The 24,242-nt window shown below is 47.6% G+C and overlaps 1 protein-coding gene and 1 long non-coding RNA gene across 3 annotated transcripts in view; one reads left to right on the top strand and one right to left on the bottom strand.

Annotated features, from left to right (window-relative positions):
• COG6 (component of oligomeric golgi complex 6) overlaps positions 1-16,785 on the top strand; it is a 76,150-nt gene extending 59,365 nt beyond the window's left edge. For both annotated transcript variants that reach the window (XM_085889254.1, XM_085889253.1), the window contains 5 exons: positions 1,338-1,505; positions 15,835-15,942; positions 16,042-16,095; positions 16,195-16,274; positions 16,456-16,785. In XM_085889254.1, the coding sequence (XP_085745380.1) occupies positions 1,338-1,505; positions 15,835-15,942; positions 16,042-16,095; positions 16,195-16,274; positions 16,456-16,603 (558 nt within the window). In that variant the 3' untranslated portion in view covers positions 16,604-16,785. The remainder of the gene's footprint in view (positions 1-1,337; positions 1,506-15,834; positions 15,943-16,041; positions 16,096-16,194; positions 16,275-16,455) is intronic.
• LOC147023631 (uncharacterized) overlaps positions 1-20,575 on the bottom strand; it is a 32,627-nt gene extending 12,052 nt beyond the window's left edge. The window contains exons 1-2 of the long non-coding RNA XR_015060310.1: positions 20,248-20,575; positions 15,815-17,312 (exon numbers count right to left, since the gene is read on the bottom strand). This is a non-coding gene — a long non-coding RNA (uncharacterized LOC147023631). The remainder of the gene's footprint in view (positions 1-15,814; positions 17,313-20,247) is intronic.
• Positions 20,576-24,242: the final 3,667 nt, after the last annotated feature.

The following is a 24,242-nucleotide window of genomic DNA, read 5'->3' as shown; positions in this document are numbered from 1 at the left end:
CAATATTAATGACCTATCCTATGCTCTGGAAAACTCAATTCCTCTCTGCAGACTGGACTGGATGACTCCATATTGTGTCATACAGTAACCTATCCCACTGCTCGGCAGACAGCATCTGCATCCCTCTCTACTGATGTGGAATTGATTAGATGCTGGTCTGATACATGGAACATGTCCTTCAATCCTGGAAAATCTTACTGTCTCAACCTGCCATTCTGAAAGGATCATCAAACTAACCCACCCATCTGTCCCATGGTCATCCACTGGAAGAGGTTCAGTCTCTTGAGCTTCTAGGCCTCACTATCTGCCATGATGTCTCCTGGGCATACCACCTGGCAAAGCTGGCTTGCAAAACCAGCCGCAGACTGGGCATCCTCCATCGATCCAAGTCTTTCCTTGGAAAATCAGAACTACTCCCATTCTATAATGCCTTTGTCCATAGTTCAATGGAGTACTGATTGCTCTCCCCTGTGGTCTATTGCCCCACCATCACGTCTGTCTCTCCTGCATTCTGCGGAATCTAAAGCTGTCAACAGTATTGGAATCTCCAGCGACGAGGCCAAAGCACAAGGTTTATGCTTTCACATTGCAGGCAGGTCTGTGGTCTGTGGTCTCTGTTTTCTCCTGCCTATTTCCCACCATTTTTTCCTCTGCTCTCCTCGTCCTCCGACTCTGAAGCAACTCCAGGATGCACGTATTCTTTCAGTAATCCGCTCCTGGTTAAGCTTCCAAAATCCAGGCTCACTGCATACCTAAACTCCTTTGTTCCTCACTTCTCCCGTCTATCAAACATCCTTCCAGAGGCTGTTTTTTCCCACTCTTCCCTTCAGTGATTCAAGCAGGCAGTGCACCACCACCTCATGTCATCCCTCACTTTTACCCATGACCTCTGTGACCCCCATTAACCCCTCCTCACCCAACCCTCTTAGTTGCTGATTTAAAACTGTTTCTTCCCTTTCTCTCTGTCTTTATCTTCCTTTCCTGTTTGTTATTCCCTTGCCAGTTGTGCCCAGTTGTTGCCTCTCTACAACACTGTCAATTTGGCCTTGCTTTTCCATGAGCATCGCTCTTGTAGAGGAAAAGAAATTCTGTTTGAAGTGGAGGTTCCCCATATGTCCAAGCACCCAATGTCTAGCTAGCATTTTGGGAAAGGGTAAGACCAACTCCTTTAACTTGAAGCACATGTCTGCTTGGCAAATTTCTGTCTCTCTTTATGTGACTGAGATGATGCTGCATGAAAGACTACTTGTTTGGTCAGTGCATTACTTTCCTGTTCTCACATATTTTTATTCCTCTCCTCTGTACTACCCCTTGTCCTCTCCATTATGACGACATAGGTTTTGTCCTGTGTGCTGGACCCACTACTGCAAATGGTGTCTTTAGAAGCAGGGGAGCTGCAACGCCCAGCCATGGCCACCTTCCTGGTCAACTGCTTGCACAGGGTGCATGGGGCTCTCGCTCCACACGAGGTCTCAGAGGAGCGGCTGGATAGTCTCCAACTGCAGGTAGTTTTGTAACTGGTTGTTGGATTTATGAAAAGCATGTTTAGCAGACCTACTAGATATTTATGAATTAACTTTTTTTGTTTGTTTGTTTACTTTCTTGCTTCTTTTGTTTAATATGAAAAGAAAATCCAAACAAAATAATTTGAGGAAGGGGAGAGGCTGGAAGGCACTTTTAGCTTTAAGTCACATTACATTATACTGCTCCATTAAAAAAAACCTCACATGCATATACAATAAATTTTTGGAGTAAAGTGCAATAAGCAAAGCTCATGTTAACTCCTAAGGTGAATTTACTCATTAAAGTTATAGCACTTGAAATAGCACTGGTATGGAAAAGTTCCAGTTTTTTGTTATTGCTACCTCCACCACCAAAGGTGGACAGAGGTTATGTTTTCGCCCCTGTCTGTCTGTCTGTCTGGCTCTGTCTGTTTGTCTGTGAACAAGATATCTCAAAAAGTTGTCGATGGATTCGGACAAAATTTGGTGGAGAGGTTGAATGTGGGTATCAACATTATTCTCTTGATCATTTTGAAAACAAGGACGGAATGATTAGATTTTGGTGACGATCCGAATCCGGATATGGATCCGAGAATTTTTAATGTGATTCTTCAGCTTTGAGTGATAAGGCTAAAACCGGTACATAGCATGATATGTCAAAAAGTTCTGGACGGATTCGGAGAGAGCTTGGTGGGCAAGTTGGGTATGTGACAAGGACAAATTGATTTTATTTTGGTGAAGATCCAGATTCGAGAATTTTTTTTATTTTTACTGTGATTATTCACGGTACTGAAAGATAGGGCCAAAATCGATATCTTCTTCTTTCAGCTGCTCCCGTTAGGGGTCGCCACAGCGGATCATCCGTATGATCCGCATAGTGATTTGGCACATGTTTTACGCCGGATGCCCTTCCTGACGCAACCCTGGTCGCCTCTTACGACACAGGGATATGGTACACCTATTTTAACTGGGGTATACACCGGCCCAGTATACTGGTACTCATTTCGCCGACCTCGGAAGGATGACAGGCTGAGTCAACCCCCTGGTGTATTTATTCATTTGCCCAACGGGGCTTGAACTCAGGACCTCTTGGATCCCAAGCCGCTGCCCTAACCACTGCGCCAACACCAGGCTTAGGGCCAAAAACGATATATAGCATGATATTTCAAAAAGTTGTTGACGAATTATGACAAAACTAGGTGGATGAGTTGATTCGGTGATGAGAACAAGGCGATTAGATTTTGGTTCTGGTCTGGATCCAGATCCGGCTTATCAGTGGGATACAAAACGTAAACTGTTCAGCCTGGGGGAGGTATGTGCTCTAACGAGTGCCGTTCTAGTTTTGCGTTTTCATGAAAAAATAATTATCTTCTATTACTAAACCATCTTCGATTACCAAAAGAAGCACCTGTCCGTCACGCTTTATTCTAAAGAGTTCCTGCTGTCGGAGAGTAATAAAATGACACCGTTGGAAAGCTAATCATCTGTTTACTTGTTTGGAAAGCTAATAATCGATTCACTTGGAACAAAAATGAATGGCCGTTTCATCATAAAAATGCTTATTTTAAAAGCCCTTCTTTCCAGAATGGAAGAGGAAGCAGGACCTGGAGATTGTCGCGTTTTCAATTTTATGACAACTGGAACCCTTTCGAGTAAAACGTGATGGACACGGAAGGAGCACACAAAAATTATATACACTAATAACAAGGAATAAGGAAATTAGACTCATGAGGAGGCCATTCGGCTCATCATGCCTGCGCCACACACACACATCAGGATGGAATAAATCTGTCAATCCATCAAAACGACTTGATTTCATTGGGAGGATGAGGGGGGGGGGAGTGGGGGTGAAAAAAGTGTGGCAGTTTCAACGATATCATGCAAGGGTGTTAAAAAAATTAAAATGGGGAATTTTTTTTGTTAATATATATATATATATATATATATATATATATATATATATATATATGTATATATATATATATATATATATATATATGTATATATATATATATATATATATATATATATATATATATATATATATATATATATATATGTGTGTATATATATATATATGTGTGTATATATATGTGTATATATATATATATATATATATATATATATATATATATATATATATATATATATATATATAATGTGTATATATATATATATGTATATGTATATGTATATGTATATGTATATATATATATATATATATATATATATATATATATATATATATATATATATATATATTGTTGCGGTATTCGCGCCCGCCGGCGTGCGAACGGCCACGTAACTCGAATCGCGGCACGTCGCCCACCGGACGGACAATCCAGTCGTGACCCTCTCGGACTAACGCCGGGAACCAGTCACGGGTGGACCTTTCGGTCTCACCGCGATCGAGCCAATCAGCCCCCGCGTGGGATAGGGTTGCTCGCCAAATTCGAACTACCTAAGTACCCACGCGGAGGGTAGACCGGGCGATCGCACCTCGCCGCAGGTCGACTTCGGACACGGGCCACTTAAGCGACCCGTTCCGTACTATCAGAATAACCGAGCGGTGTTATCGTCGACCTCGACGGTTCGATTAATTATCGGGCGTATTCAGCCCACTACCAACCCTTTACGTGAAGCAAGATGGGGATTCAATGGAGGAAAAGACGAAGCGAAGCGGGAGAACAGTTCAACAATAAAGCACATTTATTCGCGACGAACGGAAAGCACACAAATACAATTCCACCAAATGCACACAAAAAAAGAAAACACAATTCCATTTACACAAAAAGCAAACATAAAAGTGAAAACACAGTGCAGAGCTAATACCGACTACCGAGCACACGGCAACACTTATACAATTCTACTTCACAGACGGCGCCGACAACACATACCCAAAACCAAGGAAAAGAAATACCTCAAGAATGAGGCAGGCCTGAGGCCGAGACCGGGTCGGGCCTACCCGTCTGGTGATGAGACGCGGAGCGGCGATGGCCCCGCAACCCGCGGGCCTCGTGGACAGTGCCTGGCAGGGGGTGGGAACGGGGCCCCCTTGGTCGCACTATCTCAGCGCGGGGGGAAACAGGAGGGGGTTGCTGATGCTCGGGGTATAGAGGATCTTTATTATCCCTGGTGTGCGTCTCCACCTCGGCCAGGTCGCGCTGCCGGCCTCCCTCGGGCGTGCAGCTCCCGGCACCGACGCGAGCACCCCCTCGTCCGACTCTCTTCAGCTTCTCCAGCCACTGCAGGCTTCGGGCTCCAGTCTTCCACACTCATCCCCTCCGTTCCGACTCCTTCTCGTTCTCGACTCCTTCTCGTTCTCGTTCTCGTTCTCGTTTGCGACTCTCCTCTGACTGACGAACACCGTCCTTTTATCCCCCCGTAACTTCGCCTTTGACCCCCTCCCTTTGACCTTTCACCTCGCTCCCCATTGGCCCGAGAAAAAGTGGGCGTGAAGGCTTTTTGATCCACAAATTTGCATATATCGATCGTTCTGGAGGCGGGGCCAAATCGCCCCTCGCTCACCGATTGGACGGCAAAAAGTGGGCGTGTGTCGTTTTTGATCCGTTTTTGAAGCACAAAATCCGTGATTTTGTACACGCTGTTCGACGCGCGCTCTGCACGAATCCAACACCGGTACCCACAGCGGGGCAAGAACGGTGGCGATGCTACGGTTACGAGGTGTGACGTGAAGGTCGTGGCGGTTGTGGTGAAGCGGCGTTGTGGTTGGTGGTTGATGTTGTGGTTGTGATCATGGCGGTTGGTCCAAAATAAAGATAGTAAAAGAAAAACGGCTATCCTGAAGAGTCGCAGCTCGCATAAATGACATGTATTCCCACTAGACAACGGGTTTGGGCCTAACTACACATGCACTTACCGAGATACCTCACCTAAGGGACCTGAATGGTGGTTTGCGAATCTGGTAACCACAACAATATATATATATATATATATATATATATATATATATATATATATATATATATATATATATATATATATATATATATATATATATATATATATATATATATATATACCAGTATATATTGTACACCATCCCTCCCTATTCCATCTCCAAGTGCTGCACGGCGTCATCGCCGGGATGATGTGTGCCGGAAGGGTGTACTCAGTTTTCCTTCCGTTTGTTTGTTCGTTTTCTTATTTGTTTGCTTGTCTGAGTGAACAAGTGCTTCAGCAAAAACTGTATATTTTATTTTTTGATTCATGAATTAATTGATTACTAATTACTTAATTACTATCGATTAATTAATTAATTATTCCATTTCTCATCTGGGCAATATCTCATGCACCTTTTGAGATGGAAAAATGATATTTGGATATGGTAGTGAACAAATTATTTCGCTATAGAGGGTGTTTTTGATTTCTTGATTAATCAATTAATCGATTAATCATTCATTTTTCAATTAATTACTTAATTTTCAAAAAGTTACAGATTTGTATGAAACGATGGTGGTTTAGGTCTTTTTTGCTATTGGCCAATTGATGAAGAAAGAAATTCTTTTACAGTTATTTATTTATTTTAATTACACAATTGATAAATAATTGTATACCGCTCCCTCCCAATAGCATCTCCATGTGCTGCATGGCAGCATCGTTGGGTGCCGAAAACTCCCTGGCAATGTTGGATGCAGGAGGATATGTTATTTATTTATTTGGCATGGGGCCAGTGTACTTTGAATGTACCTCTCTCTACTTGTAATTTATCTTTTGGGGGAGGGGGGAGGACTCGGCGAAGGAAGTTTTACAGTGAAGAATATACAACACAGACTACACACTATCCTTTGATGAGACCCTCTCACAGACTTCACACTCAGCACAGATGTTCCCAATTACTTACAAGTCCTGCCAATATCCATAGACCCTTCTATCTCCAATTATTTATCTCATGATGATTGTCCTGTTGTTAGAGTCTCCCAATCTGCATCACCACTCTCTTCATACCCTCAAGGTTTGGTTACCTGAAATGTAATAGCCTTACTCTACTATCCCAAACTCTAACTCTTAACATAATCTTTGCACACACAAAGTTATGGTCACTTGCTCCTAAATGCTCCCCTACCTCCACCCCCTCCACCATATTGGGATCATTACCAAAAAGGAGGTCTAACACTGCACCCCCCCCCCCCTCTTGGGCTTATCTACAAACTGGGTTAAAAAGCAATCCTGGACTAAAACTAGGAAATCCTCATCTGCTTTGCCATTTCCTGTTCCTGGACCCACCATATCCCTGGCAAGTTAAAATCCCCCTAATCAATACTCTACCCTTACCCCACATGCCCTTCTCAATTCTTCATGTACTCCTCCTTCCTCCTCTTCCTTCACATCCAGAGCCCTATAAAAACATCTTACCAATATCCTACTGTTATTACAATCTCTGATCTCTACCCATATAGAATTCTCCACATTAATCCCCTCAATGTCACCTCTTTCTCTTGATGCATTGCTGTCTTTTACCCAGATTGCAGCGACTCCTCCTATTCTCTCATTCCTATCACACCAGTACACATTATGCCTGCTGTTGGCTTAATGGTAATGGTGGTGGGCTTGGGATCCTGAGTTCAAATCCCACTCAGCTGTTGAAGTAATACCAGGTGGGATTGACTCTGCCAGTCATTCTTCTGAGGTCAGCAAAATGAGTGTCAGCATGCTGGTATACTGTGTTGGAGTAGTGACCCGTCCAGGATTGTGTCCAATAGCCAAGGAGACTGCTTAGGCAGCACGAACGCTCTGCACAGAGTATGGTCCCAATGGATAGATACACATTGTCATTTTCTAATCCTCAAATTACTCTCCTCAAACCATGCCTCACTTACTGCAGCTATGTCGTACTTCTCCCGATCAACTTTGGCCTCAAGCTCTCCATCTTATTATTTGAACTCCTGGTATTGGTGTGGAATATGTTTAACTTTTTCTGCTTGGCCTTACCAATCACAATTATATCATCAGTTCCTTTCTGTATACCTTCCCCATCCTTCTCTAACCTAAAATAGCCTAAATTCCCTCTTCAATTCCCACTGCAAACCTTGCTGCCCCCTTTCTATTTAGCATATGGCCATCATTCTGGAAACACTCCCATTGTCCCCGAAATGATTCCCACTGCTTGTTAAATGGAAAACCTTCCACCCTACACCATGCTTCCTTACATAAGTTGACATCTATCGCTCTGTTCGTAAATTATATTCCATTTCCTAATCTTAGGAGAATTCCAGAAAACATTACATCACAAGCCTTTGCTTTCAGTCACTTACCTAATATCGTGTGTCTGTTTTTCAAATCCTCCGAGTAAACTTTCTCTCTATCATTTGCCCCTCGGTATACCACAACCAATGTCTTCCTGCCATGACCCGATATGGTCATTTTTTGTATACCTAGTCGCGGCTTGTGGAAGAGCTAGTACACTGAACTGATCAGGATGTAACAGACACAGAACATGCATGCATGGGGTGGACAAGATGGTCACAGAAGGAAACTCCAAGGAGGGAAAACTGGAAAATTGTAAGGAGGAGGGATTTGTCAGCCGGGGAAGGGGTGGGGGGGTTAACGAGGGTAAAAATAGGCCAAAAAGATAATGGTTTTGGATTGGTAACGATCTGAGATGATGGTGAACAGCTGTCTTGCAGACCTGGAGGAAAGAATGAGATTGAAGGGGATGTGGAAGTTGATTCCACAGACAGGGCAAAAAAGAAGAGGAACAAATGAGTGGAGGTGAGCATTGATCATGGATTTAGGTAGCTTCACCAGAAGGGGGTTGATGGTGGATTGTGTATGTCCTGTAGAAACCAAAGCACAGAAAGAGCAGAGGGTGCAAAACCAGAAAAGAGGAGGAAGAAAACGGAGACCACTGTCTTGTCTACGGTGACGAAGTGACAGACTCATAGACTCAACTTCGTCGTGGGAGATTCCAATAATCTTAAAGGTCTTGGTTTCCACGGTGTCAAGCTGAGCAAGATGTCAGGCAGGGGAGCCAGCCCAGAGGGGAGAGTAGCACTGCATCAAACTGTGGATGAAGGCTTTGTAGGTGGACAGGAGTTCAGGCGTGCCAAGGAAGGACGTTGTACAACGGAGGATGCCCAGTCAGTGGCTGGCTTTGGAGGCCAACTTTGAAATGTGCTTTGCCCAATAAAGATCATGGCTGACAGTGAGACCCAGGAGTTTGAATGACTGAACTTTCTCAAGAGGATTGTTAAGAAAGTAGACAGGAGAGTTTACCAGTTCGTCATTTCAAAGAGAGAGAGAGAGAGTTAGTTAGTGAGAGTGTGAGATTTGTCAGGATTGAGAGACATATTCCAAGTGTTTGACCAGCTTGTGATTTTTATTTCCAGGTCTGAAGAGAGGCAAGAGACTGCAGCCTGCCTGTCTGAAGGATGAGGGATGTTATGGTAGAGGGTGGAGTCATCAGCAAATGGACAAAGAGGATTTCACAAAGAGTTGGGGATATCATTGATGAAGATCAGGAATAGGACTGGGCCCAGAACATTGCATTGGGGCACTCCAGCCTTGACAGGGAGAGGAGATGAAAGGATTTCGTTGAGTGCCACACATTGGCTACGAGAGGAGAGGAAATCAGTCAGCCATGTGTGGAGTTGGCCTTGGATGCCATAGGCAGAGAGCTTGGAGAGTAAGGCAAGATGCCAGATTGTATCAAAAGCATGAGATATGTCCAGATTAACAGCCCTGATCTCATGTCTGACATTGAGGGCCTTCATTCATTATTGGGTGAGCAGAAGCTGTATGTCCAAGGTGGAGTGACCTGGTCTGAAACGAAATTGGTGATCTGAGATGAAGTTCTTGGAGAAAAGGAAGAATTTCATTTCCACAGCCGTAACAATATCAACTGCGATGATGGATTCCATGACCTTGCTGATGATTGGTCTGTAGTTGAGGGGATCAGTTTTTGCACCTTTTTATGCAGTGCAGTGATGTTGGCGGACTTCCAAGCAGATGGAAGATGACCTAGTGCAAATGACAGGTGGAAAAGGGCATAGAGAGGATGTACAAGAGCAGTAGAGCAGGTTTTTAGGACACGTGAGCTGACGTCGTCTGGTCCAGTTGCAAAGTCAGTCGAGGGTTTAAAGAAGCTTTTCCACCTTCTCAGGTGCAAAAGACAGAGTCCAGGAACAGTTGTGTACGACGTGGAAGGATGGGTCCCAAGAGTGAGGGGTTGGGGACAATATTTAGAAGCATACATATAATTAATGCATTCAGCCTTCTCACAAGCATAATCAGCTGTGGTGTCATTTGAAGAGAGGGAAGGGATGGAAGGGATGCAATTGGAGCATACCCCAGAGACAGATTTAACGAGGTGCCATCAGGTTTTAGATGAGGGACATAAGACTGAAAGTTTGAGTGGACACACACTTTGTTGCGGACTTTTTGGAATGCACTGAGATTGCCTTCGGTTGGATTTGCCTTCCAGGAAGAGAAGGCAAGTTGGTTCAGAGCAACTGCCTCACCACGGGATTCAGTGTGCCATGGGTGGGAAGAAGGGTAGGATAATTGAAGACAAGATGGGATGAATCTGTGCATGAGAGAGAGCAGGTTTCTGTGGAAGAATTCCCAGGCAAAGTTAACATCAGGGGTAGTCGATATGGTGAACCAGTTGAAACGGGCAAAGCTCCAGGGATCTGTGGCATCCATGCTGAACTTCTCAAGGCTGGTGGAAATGCTGCACTCGTGTCGTTGCATGCAGTTTTGTGCTCTGCCTGGAACACAGGCATCATCCCAACTGATTGGAAGAGGGGCCTTGTTGTTCCTCTCTGGAAAGGGAAGGGTGATCGCCAAGACTGCAACAACTACCGAGGGGTGACGCTGCTCTCAGTGCCGGGCAAGGTCTTTGCTCAGATAATTCTTGATAGGGTTCGCCACTATCTGCTTGAGCACTAGCGTCCAGAGCAGTCAGGCTTTACACCAAAGAGGTCAACGATTGACCGTATCCTTGCTCTTCGTGTCCTCACCGAACGCAGGCGAGAGTTTCGGCAGGGGCTGCTTGCAGCCTATGTTGATCTCTGTAAAGCATTCGATTCAGTGAATCGGGATGTCCTCTGGAGGATTATTGGTCTTCGTGGGGTGCCACCAAAACTGATCAATCTGATGTCTGAACTCGACTCTGGTACTGAGAGTGCTGTGAAGTGTGGTGGTACCATCTCTGACTTATTTCCAGTTGTTACTGGAGTTCGTCAGGGGTGTGTACTGGCCCCCACACTTTTCAGCACTTGTATGGACTGGATTTTAGGGAGGATGTCGGAGAGATCAAGCTGCAGTGCATCGTTTGGGAATGTCAAGATCTCGGACCTTGATTTTGCAGATGATGCAGTCATCTTTGCGGAGACTTTAGATATCCTTTTGGGGGCCCTCGAGGTGCTGAATGAAGAGTCGGGTTTCTTGGGTCAAAACTAAGATCCAGGCTTTCGGTGACATCTTGGATGCTGCTGTCCTGTCTGTGTCTTTGTGGTGAGGATGTTGAAGTTGTGGAGAGATTCACTTACCTTGGCAGTGATATTCATGTCTCTGCTGGCTGTAAGTCAGAGGTCAATAGACGTCTGGGTCGGGCCTGGGGAGTCATGGATTCACTGGATCATGGGGTGTGGCGTTGCCGGTACCTGTGCGGGAGGATGAAAGTCCGAGTCTTCTGGTCCTTGGTACTTCTAGTCTTGCTCTATTGATGCGAGACTTGGACTCTGACCAAGGATCTGAGACGGAGACTTAATTCCTTTGGTACCAGGTCTCTTCGGAGAATCATTGGCTATCGCTGGTCGGATTTTGTGTCCAACGAGCGGTTGCTGAGAGAGACTCGGATGAGATTTGTTACCTGCATGGTCCGTGAGCGTCAGTTGCGGCTGTATGGGCATGTGGCTCGTTATCCTGACGCTGATCCTGCTCACCAGATTCTCTCAGCGAGGGAGTCTCATGAGTGGAGGAGGCCAGTGGGCTGACCACGTGCCTCGTGGTTGCAGCAGGTTGACCATCATCTCAAGGAGATGGGGATGGGCCTGGCATCTGCCCGGGGGATGGCCAGACGGAGGAGATGCCAAATGCCATTTGGAGAAATCCATGTTGGATAGTTCACATATTGAGTCGGTCCAATGGAGTCACAGAAGTCCTTTGCTGGAATGGCATTGAATCTTCGTTCAATGTCCCTCACTCCTGCTCCTTCAAGAACTCCATGTCTACGATCCTACCTGCAGAATGAAGAATCCACTTCTGAATATATATATATATATATATATATATATATATATATATATACATACATACATACATACATACATACATACATACATACATACATACATACATACATACATACATACATACATGGCAGAGATGGCTGTCCGTTCGTTTGTTTGCCCCGACGCTGATTGGCTTTGTGAGGCTGGGTGCAATGTGATTGACTCCTGGAAAGATTATCGTATAGGCTTATTAAAAGCTGATATTCAAAATCTGATTCCATATTTGACAATCGAAACTCATGGCCAAAATAATGAGTCAAAATGTTGAGTGAAATCGGATAAAATTTAGGAAAAAGTGATTTCTCTCAACCCGATGTAATACGCTCGTGGGATATGAGGTAAAATGGCTCCAAAATGTAATTTTTCACTCTTTTGAAGGTAATTATTGTATACCTAATTTAATTTTACACCGGCCAGGGACACCAGTGGCGATTTTTTTTTTTTTTTTTTGATTCTGCTTTTATTATATTACATTTTTAACGTATACATACAACATCGAATCACAGTTTGTTTGTTGACAGTGTGTTACAATATGACCTCTGACAGGATTACCTCAAGGTACCCACACTTGACTCTAAGCTGTCAATCCTGGGTTAGAAGCTCGACCTAGTTATAAAATGTCATCCTGGTGTTTCGCAGGCATGGTGAAGCATCGATGTGTGTCATTCCTACGCGTTAAACTGGGCGTCCTGTCTTCCAACATTCATAAATGGATGTTAAGATCCCTACGGTGTCCTTCACGAAGAGTGGGCGAGTTATTGCCAGCACCATGGCCAAATTACAAATTCCTGCCCGAACTGCTGTTGGAAAGCCAATGACAAACCACACAGTCTGAGTGGAGGAGAGAGGGGAGAGCGGCAGGGGAGTGGGGGAGAGACAGGAGGGGGATAAGGAGGATTGGGGGGGAGGAAGAAGTTTCCCCATATCCATCCTGTCCACCCCATTGTTCTTTACCCAATTGTTTGTCCAATTCTCCCTCTATTTTGTCCTTCAGCTCCACTGTTGATGTCCCCCTCCCACCCTCGCTACTGTTCCTTTTGTCCTGTTGCACCTGATCCATTTCGTGTTCTCGCTCTTCCACGAGCCTTGATTGTATACAAAAAAGTCATAGGTTGGCAACCATTGTACAGGCTTCATGGGCTCAATGGTCTCTTTCTGTGTTGAAGCATCTTGGAAGGGAAGTTGTCTATTATATATTGTGAACCGTGGCGTCTGTCTGTGCGTTCATCTCTCTCGGCTGCTTCTCACGCTGTTTATGGCAACCGCTTCTCACGCTGCATTGAGATGCTCAACATTCACTTTTGAAATGATGAGGAGAACAGAAAAACTAATTTTGAAACAAATCCTTCTTTCTGCAGCTTCATAACCAGCGAATAAATAAAACGAAAAGAATCACTTTTGTGTATCATTTTACACTTTGGCACAATTCCATTATTGCTGGTGCGAAAGCCTCGTGGTGCAAGATAACCATCACAGCTAACCCTCGATTGTTCGAAATTAAGCCCATGATTACGAAATCGGTACATAAAGAGGTTGCCCTCGATTGGTCAAAACTGCGATATTTGAGAGTTCACTGTACTTTATAGAGGTACTCGGTTGAAAAAAGAGAATGTGTTCTACTGGCTTACCACTAGGTGGTGTTTGTGGCCTGCGTTAGCACATTCTGTGTGGGCAAACAAAGAAGCAAATAAAGACGATGTAATACCCTCTCCTTTGGCGAGGGTAATAACAACAGCCACGACGACGACAGCAGCAAGAACAAGAAGAAGAAGAACGTGTTATAAAATATCCCATTTTTGTGTTTCACTTCCTTCATTTTACATCCTCATTGAGACACAAATCGATGTGCAATATATTTTGGAAGTGCAACAAGTCTTTTGATTAAACCCGTCAGCAAAGTGATGGGTCGGCACGGCTAGTATCACTAGTTTAAGGGTGCATGCATGTGCGTAACCCAGTTCTTTACTCATTTTATTTTGTGTGGGTCTTCCAACAATTTTCCCTTCTGCACATGCATGCACAGGAACATTCTATTTCGTCATGTCAGATACACAGAATTTGAAAATATCTCCTGTTTTGTGTGTAACTAGCGAAGAAACTGTACTTGTGGATGGAATTATTCCCTGGAACACAGGCATCTTCCCAACTGACTGGAAGAGGGGCCTTGTTGTCCCTCTCTGGAAAGGGAAGGGTGATCGCCAGGACTGCAACAACGACCGAGGACTGACGCTCCTCTCAGTGCCGGGCAAGGTCTTTGCTCACATATTTCTCGATAAGGTTCGCCACCATCTGCTTGAGCACCAGCGTCCAGAGCAGTCAGGCTTTACACCAAAGAGGTCAACGATTGACTGTATCCTTGCTCTTCAGGTCCTCACCGAACACAGACGAGAGTTACGGCAGGGGCTGCTTGCAATCTATGTTGATCTCTGGAATGCGTTTGATTCAGTGAACCGGGATGCCTTCTGGAGGATTCTTGGTCTCCGTGGGTTGCCACCAAAACTGATTAATCTGATGTCTGAGCTATACTCTGGTACTGAGAGTGTTGTGAGATGTGGTGATACCATCTCTGCCTTATTTCCTCTTGTTACTGGAGTTTGTAAGGGGTGTGTACTGGTACCCACACTTTTCAGTGCTTATATGGACTGGATTCGTGGGAGGACGTCGGAGAGATCAAGCTGCGGTGCATCGTTTGGGAATGTCACGATCTCTGACCTTGATTTGGCAACGATGCAGTCATCTTTGCGGAGACTCTGGACATCCTTTTGGGGGCCCTCAAGGTTCTGAATGAGGAGTTTGAGCTGCTGAGATTACAGGTTTCCTGGCTCAAAACTAAGATCCAGGCTTTCAATGACATCATGGATGCTGCTATCCTGTCTGTACCTGTTTGTGGTGAGGATGTTCAGGCCACGTAGAGATTCATGTACCTTGGCAGTGATATTCATGTCTCAGCTGGCTGTGAGCCAGAGGTCGATCGACGTCTGGTTTGGGCCTGGGGAGTCATGGATTCACTGGATGATGGGGTGTAGCGCTGTCGGTACCTGTGCAGGAGGACGAAAATCCGAGTCTTCAGGTCCTTGGTGCTTCCAGTCTTGCTCTTCTGATGTGAGACTTGGACTCTGACCAGGGATCTGAGACGGAGATATAATTCCTTTGGTACCAGGTCTCTTCGGAGAATCCTTGGCTATCGCTGGTCGGACTTTGTGTCCAACGAGCGGTTGCTGAGAGACTCAAATGAGATTTGTTACCTGCATTGTCTGTGAGCGTCAGCTGCAGATGTATGGACATGTGGCTCGTTTTCCTGCCACTGATCAAGATTCTCTCAGCGAGGGAGCCTCGTGAGTGGAGGAGGCCATTGGGCTGACCACGTGCTTCGTGGTTGCAGTCGGTTGATCAGCATCTTAAGGAGATGGAGATGGGCCAGGCATCTGCCTTGGGGATAGCCAGACGTAGGACCCTGGAGTACCAACGGAAAGTGGATGCAGTGACACGCTGCTCTGGCGCATGCTCCCATACCTGACCTGACTTATTCCCCCAGAATTGGTGTATTTTAGTGTGACTTGTGATTCCCGTTCCCACTGGAAGACGTGCAATCACATGATGCAGAGTTACATAGAGAGAATTGGGGTGCAACTACCAGTTTTCATCTCCTTCTGTCCGGTAGTTCAGGAATAAATATCGGTCAAATGCACAAACAAATGAAGGAACAAACTTACAAATAAACGAAGGAATAAAATAACAAACACAGAAACAAACGAAGGGACAACCAAACAAACCAACGCATCGCAAACTATAAACATCAAACACACAAACAGTTATACTTCTCCAATTATTATCGTAACATATCGAGGTGACACACTTAATATTCGTTCATTTCATCTTCCTTTCTTTCACTCCATAAGTTCCCACACTGGCACATGTGATTTCTTTGCCTTGTTTGAGCTTATTGCAGGTCATGAAGTGCTTAGCACACAATGCAAGTTTTTGCCAAGATTTGTCAGTTTAACTTCGGGAAAGGTTAGCATATGGGGGTTAACTGTAAGTACTGAGTGTATGTACCCGAGTTGTGCATTTTGTAGATTGATGCACACCTGGATACGTTGGTGAGTGAGAATGCTTCTTTTGTGCTGAGCAGTGCTGGGCTCGGCTCGATCTATGCATTTCTGCAGCAGAGAAAAGGCTCACAGGTAAGTCACTCCATTTCCTCCAGTTTATTTTTGACATGCATCACCGTCTAATAATTTTATTTGTTGTACTCATTTGCTGCTTATCCTGATGTTGCGCAGACCCCGCTATCTGAAGAGCCAACTCTCGATGTTTCTTCGGTTAAGACTGCCATGGTGAATATGCCTTTATTCATAATGTGTATGTGTTATCCCAAGTGGGAACAATTCTGTATGGTACCATGTTCTTTGGGTCACTTACTCTGTAACTTTCAGATGCAATTTGATCGTTACCTTTCATCACCAGACCATCTTATCCTGCCTCAGCTGGATTTATTGCTCAGTGCAACCCTAAGGTGAGCACATGTGATGCATTTTAAAAAACAAATATGCAGTTTTGAGGACTTGTGAATTGTGTTTTGCATTCACTAAGTTCTTATTCGTTTGTGTAGTTTGTATAAAAGTTGCAATGGAAGATTTTAATTTTTTATTTTTTTTCAAGAGAGAGAGAGATTGCTTTTTATTGTAATTTCATAGGGAAAAAGTGAAAAAAAGATCAGCAGAGGTTGTATGTGATGCCTACGAGGATGTCTACATGGCGTTGACAGCACCTGGACAGGCCTATGGTAACCTGGCTGCTGTAATTCCACGTACATCTGCCCAGGTCCGAGGGCTGCTTTTGTAATTATCCTTTTCCATTGAACGCTGTAATACCTTTGTTCTGTTTGCTCACTTCCCATTGTGGGTACCACTCCGGAAACATTTACGTGGATGGAACGACAGCACTTGACCCTGTACATTCTGTTTACTGACCTGCAAAAGACAATTCTTGTGCTGTACAATATTAAATGTTTGTTTTTTGGTTTATTTTTCCTTTTGTGGCTTTATTTGTTCTTCAAATAATTCTCTCATTTGTAATATGTTAAAAAAAATAAAATTGTACACAAGATCAAAGCTCGTGGAAGCACGACAGCACTGAACGGATCAGGACACAACACATCAAAAGGAACAGCAGAGAGAAACACTGGAGAAACACCAACAACAGGGTTGAAGGACAAAATAGTTGGAGACTTGGACAAGTAGTGTGTGAGGAGTAATATGCAGGAGATAGACAGGATGGATACAGAAGCAAACTCTCAGGAAGGAAAAACTGAAAATTTGGAAGTCGGTGGGGGCGTTAGGAGGGACAGAAAAGATCATGGTTTTTGATGGGGGGTGGTGGTAAACAGCTGTCTTGAAGACCAGGTTGGAAGAAGGAGATTGAAGAGAATGTGGAAGTTGATTCCACAGGTGGGAAAAAGAGGAACGAATGAGTGAAGGTGAGCAGTGAATCTGGATTTTGGTAGTTTCACCAGAATGCGGTTGATGGAGGACCACTTGCAACCTGCAGAAATCTGGGGGAAGGGGGGGGGGGGAGGGGAGGGATGACAAAGCATGGAAATATCAGAGGGTGCAAGACCAGAAAGGAGGTGGTAGAAGACAGAGAACAGTTAAGAGGTTAAGAACATGGACATTCCTCATGGGTTGTCATCCATGGGGAGGAGGAAGTTAATCCGGAGGAAATGCCCCATCATGTGGTAAGAAAAGCGGCCCCATTGTTGTGACATCGCCGGTACCCGGGAAGTGATTGTGCCTCCCCCAAGCCCAGTGACTTTGTCTCATCTAATCATCGTGTGTGTGTGGTGGGGCACACGCACACTCACTTCCTGAAAATCATAGAAAATAACAGGGCTGCGTCAATCTCCACCAAATTTTGCATCCGTGTTGGTATTACACATGCTGAGATCATGGGTGCACCCACCGCCCCCTCCTGCCCCGATGGGGGGGGGGGGTGGGAAGGGGACAACTTGTTATTTTCGGCTGTAAACATGCTACAGTGCAAGTGCTTTACTGACCCCTGCTGCAGACGGGGGATTATTAGCCACAGCACAAAATATATTTGCCCCACTCATCCCACTATAACCCCCACCCCCCCCCCAGGCAGCTCCTGAAGGGAGTGGTTGATTTGAGTTCTGAGCAAATTTTAAATAGTATTTTAGAGATACGAGCATGTGGATCATTAAAAAACATACTAAAGACCTCCTTTAACAATCCATTACAATGCCATTTCTGTCAGAAAATGAGTTATCAAATCATTGGACACCTTCAAGCAGGGTCTTTCATTATCCATGTTGCAAGGCTCTTTAATGTGAGGCAAGGACTATTTATGACCTCAGAAGATGTTATCTAGCCACTGGATCAACAAGAGATGTGCCAAGAAGTGATGTCCCAGGATAATGACTCTCACTCAGGATCGATACATTTGCACAACTCTACTCAGTTGGTTTCAAACTGCCTCGAGTACTGCAAATGCACTCACTGGACCTCGCAGGATAAGTGTCAACACCGTCTTGAGGCGTCTCCATGATGTAGGGATCCGTGCTTGTCATTCTGTTCAGCATCCAAGACTTGCGCAGTGACATCCAAGCACGCTGCAGTGCTCAAATCAGCACAACTGATTAATACGGAGGCAATGGACAAGTTATGTTTAGTGACAAATCCTTGAAAGGCGTGATGTGATGCCAGTGCTTGTATCTACAGAAGATGCAATGAGCGATATGCTCGTCTGTGTCCAATAAGCCTCAAATTTTGAACATGGAAATGTCATGATGTGGGGGAATATTGCTGAAATCTTTCACACCAACCTGATCCATATCCATGCCAATCTGATGTAAGATCAATGCATTAATGAGATCTTATATCAACATGTTGCCTAGCCTTCAACAACATGGTCTAGGAATAATCCTTATGCATGACAATGCTCCTTGTTCATAGGGTCATTCGAACAAGGAGCGTTTTTGTCAATGCCAACGTTAATGTCATGGCACTGTGGCCTGCCATCTTTCTAGATTTAAATCCAATTGAACATTGATTGTTGCATTTGTATCTTGCCAAAGTAGCCACAAGCCCTCGATGAGCTGGAACAGGAGCTGTTTCGAGTGTGAAATGCCATTCCCCAGGCTCAGATTTGAGTGCTCATACGGCCAATGCAAGAACAGTGCAATGCAGCGATTGCTGTCAGAAGTAGACATACCCGGGATTAACATTAGTACTTCTACATTGGATCCCAATGTGAAAATATTCGTCACAATGCAGTATTTCGTGATGAGGTCACAATGAAATGGACATGCAATTATTCAGTATTCATCTCTGTCAGAGGTTTGCGACACACCCACATCTACTGTATTTAAATAATATATTCTATACACCCACATCTGTGTTTCATGAAGTCACATAAATAAATTGGATCAACAACAGTTATGTGCTTGGTTGTTTTTTTTATGGTGGAGAGTGTGTGTATGTATATGTCTGTATTATAAAGCAGGAGTGTCTGTCCATAGATTTATCTCCGAACTACTCCCACAGTTTTGGGACTAGCCCCGTCAAACCTTTTGTGGAACATTTTGAGGTCCCACCAGATGTATTTATAGGTGTGTGGGAGGTTTCATAAATTTTTAAATACAATTCTGATTTCAATTTTCGATCCGTACAATGTGTTTTGTGTCCGCCCTTTCTCGCTGGCAGATTTTTCTGTATTGGTTGTCACGTGAGAACGGATTCTACATTCGTTTACCTCACAAGTGTTTGTATTTTGTTATATTAATGGTATAGTATTAATTTGTGATTGGAATGAAAATATAGAGATTGAGTTAAAAGCAGAATGAGGAAATTATGTGAGGGTTCCCACCCGTGCCCTTCGCAGATTCGGCATTTGCAGTTTCGCCATTGACATCCACCTTACCTCTTGGGGTCAGTTGCAGTAAGTTTTTTGCCCAAGACTTCACAAACTGGCTGTCCATGCCTGACGGTCAACTGGAGGTGGCACAAGAATGTGGAATTTATTGGTGCATGGTTTTGCATTCGCTGTTCCTTGCAATTGAATGACACTGCTGTTTGTGTTGATGTTGTAATCGATGGTGTAGTGCTTTGGTTGTGGGATGTAAGTCGATGTGTCGGTTGATGGAGTTTTCACAAGAGTACCAGGCCTCGATAATCTCACGGTTCACCCTTGATGATCCTGTGCCAAGGATACTTGTCTGATTCCGTGCGCGTGCGTGCGTGCGCGTGTGTGTGTTGCAACCAAGGACAACTTGTCTTGTCGCTTTGCAGCACATCGATGTTCGGTTAGCCATGTGGATAAGCCATGCAGCATTTGGACGTTTGGCCAACGTATTTGGTTTCACAATCTTAACATGGGATTCTATAGATGACGTTATTTCTGTCAAATTTGTTCAGGTTGTGCTTGTAAGGATGATTGTGGTTTGTGGGTGATGTTGACATTGTACTCACGTAGCTTGTGGTTTCAGAAGCATGTTGTATGTAAGAAATAACTGACGAGTCGAAGGCACTATGAAGTCTCTGCCAGGACAAATCCAACGTCATCGTCCCTGCTGACAAAGGCCGTGCCACAGTCGTGATGAACCGCATTAACTATAACAACCAAGCCAAGGCTTTATGAGATGACAACAACACCAACCATACAAAGTCTTGTGACCTGACAAAGACCATTACCAAGCAGGTAACCACAACTTTACAGAAACTGCGAGATGTGAACCTCCTCACAAAACAGGAATCAAAACAAAACACCTCCCCCCTGCCCACCCCACTTTATTGACCCGTCAGCGAGGGGAGGGGGAGAGGAGGGGGAGGGGGGAGGGGGAGAGGAGGAGGGAGGGAGGGGAGGGGAGAGGAGGGAGGGAGGGGAGAGGAGGGGAGGGAGGGGGAGAGGAGGGGGAGGGAGGGGAGAGGAGGGAGGGAGAGGGGAGAGGAGGGAGGGAGGAGAGGAGAGAGAGAGGGGGAGAGGAGGGAGGGGAGAGGAGAGAGAGAGAGGGGAGAGGAGGAGGGAGGGGGAGAGGAGGAGGGAGGGGAGAGGAGGAGGAGGGAAGAGGAGGAGGGAGGGAGAGGGAGGAGGGAGGGGAGAGGAGGAAGGAGGGAGGGGGAGAGGAAGGAGGGAGGGGAGGGAGGAGGAGGGAGGAGAGGAGGGAGAGGGAGGGGAGAGGAGGAGGAGGGAGAGGATGAGGGAGGGAGGGGAGAGGAGGAGGGAGGTGAGAGGGAGGGAGAGAGGGAGAGAGAGAGAGAGGAGGAGAGGGGAAGAAAGGAGGAGGAGGGAGGGGAGAAGGAGGAGGGAGGGAGAGGATGAGGGAGGGAGGAGAGAGAAGGGAGGGAGAGGATGAGGGAGGGAGGGGGAGAGGAGGGAGAGAGAGGGAGGGGAGAGGATGAGGGAGGGAGGGGAGAGGAGGGAGAGAGAGAGGGGAGGGGAGAGGATGAGGGAGGGAGGGGAGAAGAGGAGGGAGAGAGAGAGGGGAGGGAAGGAGGAGAAGGAGGGGAGGAGGAGGAGAAGGGAGGGAGAGGAGGAGGGAGGGAGGGAGAGGGAGGAGAGGAGGGGAGAAGAGAGGGAGGAGGGAAGAGGGGGAGGAGGAAGAGGAGGGAGAGGAAGAAGAGAGGAGGAGGAGAGGAGAGAAGGAGGAGGGAGGGGGAGAGGAGGGAGAGGGGAAGAGGAGGGAGGGAGGAGGGAGGAGGGAGGGGGAGAGGAGGGAGGAGAGGAGGAGGAGGGAGGAGGAGGGGAGAAGAGGGGAGGGAGGGAGGGAAGAGAGGGAGGAGGAAGAGGGAGGAGGGAGAGGGGAGGAGGGAGGAGGAAGGGAGAAGAGGAGGAGGGAGAGGAGGGAGAGGGAGGAGGAGGGAGGAGGAGAGGAAGAGGAGGGAGGAGAGGGGGAGGAGAAGGGAGGAAGGAGGGAGGAGGGAGGGAGAGGAGGGGAGAGGAGAGAGGGAGAAGGAGGAAGAAAGAGAGGGGAGAGGAGGAGGAGGGAGGGAGGAGGAAGAGGAGGGAGGAAGAGAGAGGAGGAGGGAGAGAGGAGGAGAGAGGAGGGAGGGAGGAGAAGGAGGAGGAGGGGAGAGGGGGAAGAAGGAGGGAGGAGAGGAGGAGGGAGGGAGAGGAGGGAGGGAGAGAGGAGGAGGAAGGGAGGAGGAAGAGGGAGGGAGAGGGGAAGAGGAGGAGAGGGGGAAGAGGAGGGAGGGGAGGAGGAGAAGAGAGGAGGGAGGAGAGAGAAGGAGGAGGAGAGAGAGGGAGGAGGGGGAGAGAGGAGGAGAGAGGGGAGAGAGGAGGAGAAAGGGAGGGAGGGAGAGAGGGAGAAGGGAAAGGAAGGGAGAGAGGGAGGAGGAGGGAGAGGGGGAAGAGGAGGGAGGGAGGGAAGAGGAGGGAGGAGGAGGAGGAGGGAGGGGGAGAGGAGGAGGGAGGGTGAGAGGAGGGAAGAGGGGAGAGGAGGAGGGAGGGAGAGGGAGGAGAGGAAGAGGAGGGAGAGGGGAAGAGGAGGGAGAGGGGAAGAGGAGGAGAGGGGAAGAGAAGGAGGGAGGGGGAGAGGAAGAGGAGGGAGAGGGAGAGAGAGGAGAGGGAGGAGGGGAGGAGGAAGAGGAGAAGGAGAGGGGGAAGAGGAGGAAGAGGAGGGAGGAGGAAGAGGAGGGAGGGGGAAGAGGAGGGAGGAGGAAGAGGAGGAAGGAGGGGAGGGGAAGAGGAGGGAGAGGGGGAAGAGGAGGGAGGAGGGAGAGAGGAGGGAGGGGGGAAGAGGAGGGAGGAGGAAGAGGAGGAGGGGGAAGAGGAGGGGAGAGGAAGAGGAGGGAGAGGGGGAAGAGGAGGGAGGAGGAAGAGGGGAGGAAGAGGAGGGAGGGGGAGAGGGGAAGAGGAGGGAGAGGGAAGAGGAGGGAGGGGAAGAGGAGGAGGAGAGGGGAGAGAGAAGAGGAGGGAGAGGGGAAGAGGAGGGAGGAGGAGAGGAGGGAGGAGGAAGAGGAGGAGGAAGAGGAGGAGGGGAAGAGGAGGGAGGAGGAGAAGAGGAGGGAGGAGGAAGAGGGAGGGAAGAGGAGGGAGGAGAGGGGGAGAAGAAGGAGGGAGGGAAGAGAGGGAAGAGGAGGGAGAGAGGAAGAGGAGGGAGGGGGAAGAGGAGGAGGGAGAGAGGAAGAGGAGGGAGGGAGGGAAGAGGAGGGAGAAGGAGGAAGAGGAGGGAGAGGAGAGAGAGAGGAGGGAGGGAAGGAGAGGAGGGGAAGAGGAGGGAGGGAGGAAGAGGAGGGAGAGGGGAAGAGGAGGGAGAGGGGAAGAGGAGGGAGGAGGAAGAGGAGGAGGGGGAGGAGGAGGAAGAGGAGGGAGGAAGGGGGAAAGAGGAGGGAGGAGGAGAGGGGGAGAGGAAGAGGAAGGAGGAGGGAGGGGGAAAGAGGAGGGAGGAGGAAGAGGAGGGAGAGGGGGAAAGAGGAGGGAGGAGGAAGAGGGGAAGAGGAGGGAGAGGGGAAGAGGAGGGAGGGGGAAGAGGAGGGAGAGGAAGGAGGGAGGGAGAGGGGGAGGAGGGAGGGAGGAAGAGGAGGGAGGAGGGAAGAGAGGGAGAGGGGGGAAGAGGAGGGAGGAGGAAGAGGAGGGAGAGGGGGAAGAGGAGGGAGGAGGGAGGAGGGGGAAGAGGGAGGAGAGGAGGAAGAGGAGGGAGAGGAGGAAGAGGAGGGAGGGAGAGGGGAAGAGGAGGGAGGGGGAAGAGGAGGGAGGAGGGAAGAGGAGGGAGGGGAGGGGAGGAAGAGGAGGGAGGGGAGAGGGGGAAGAGGAGGGAGAGGAAGAGGAAAGAGGAGGGAGGGAGGGAAGAGGAGGGAGGAGGGGAGGAGGAAGAGGAGGGGAGAGAGGGGGAGGGAGGAAGAGGAGGGAGAGGGGAAGAGGAGGGAGAGGGGGAAGAGGAGGGAGGAGGAAGAGGAGGGAGGGGGAAGAGGAGGGAGGAGGAAGAAGGGAGGAAGAGGAGGGGAGAGAGGAGGGAGGAGGAAGAAGGGGAGGAGGGGAAGAAGAGGAGGGAGAGGGGAAGAGGAAGAGGAGGGAGGGGGAGGGAAGAGGAGGGAGGAGGAAGAGGGGAGGGGGAAGAGGAGGGAGGAGGAAGAGGAGGAAGAGGAGAGGAGGAGGAAGAAGAGGGGAGAGGAGGGAGGGAAGAGGAGGGAGGGAGGGGGAGGAGGAGGGAGAGGGGAAGAGGAGGGAGGGGAAGAGGAGGGAGGAGGGGGAAGAGGAGGGAGGGAGGAAGAGGAGGGAGAGGGGGAAGAGGAGGGAGGGGGAGGAAGAGAGGGAAGAGGAGGAAGAGGAGGGAGAGGGAAGAGGAGGGAGGAGGGAAGAGGAGGGAGAGGGAAGAGGAGGGAGGGAAGAGGAGGGAGGGAAGAGGAGGGAGGGGGGAAGAGGAGGGAGGGGGAAGAGAGGGAGAGAGAGAGAGGGGAAGAGGAGGGAGGGGGAAGAGGAGGGAGAGGGGGAAGAGGAGGGAGGGAGGGGAAGAGGAAGGGAG

Source organism: Eptatretus burgeri, chromosome 7 (assembly GCF_056783735.1).
Source record: "Eptatretus burgeri isolate ZD-2024b chromosome 7, Ebu_testis_v1, whole genome shotgun sequence".
NCBI classification, from domain to species: Eukaryota; Metazoa; Chordata; class Myxini; order Myxiniformes; family Myxinidae; genus Eptatretus; species Eptatretus burgeri.
Note: the sequence above shows the minus strand (reverse complement) of the source record. Positions and strands in the feature narration are given on the sequence as shown.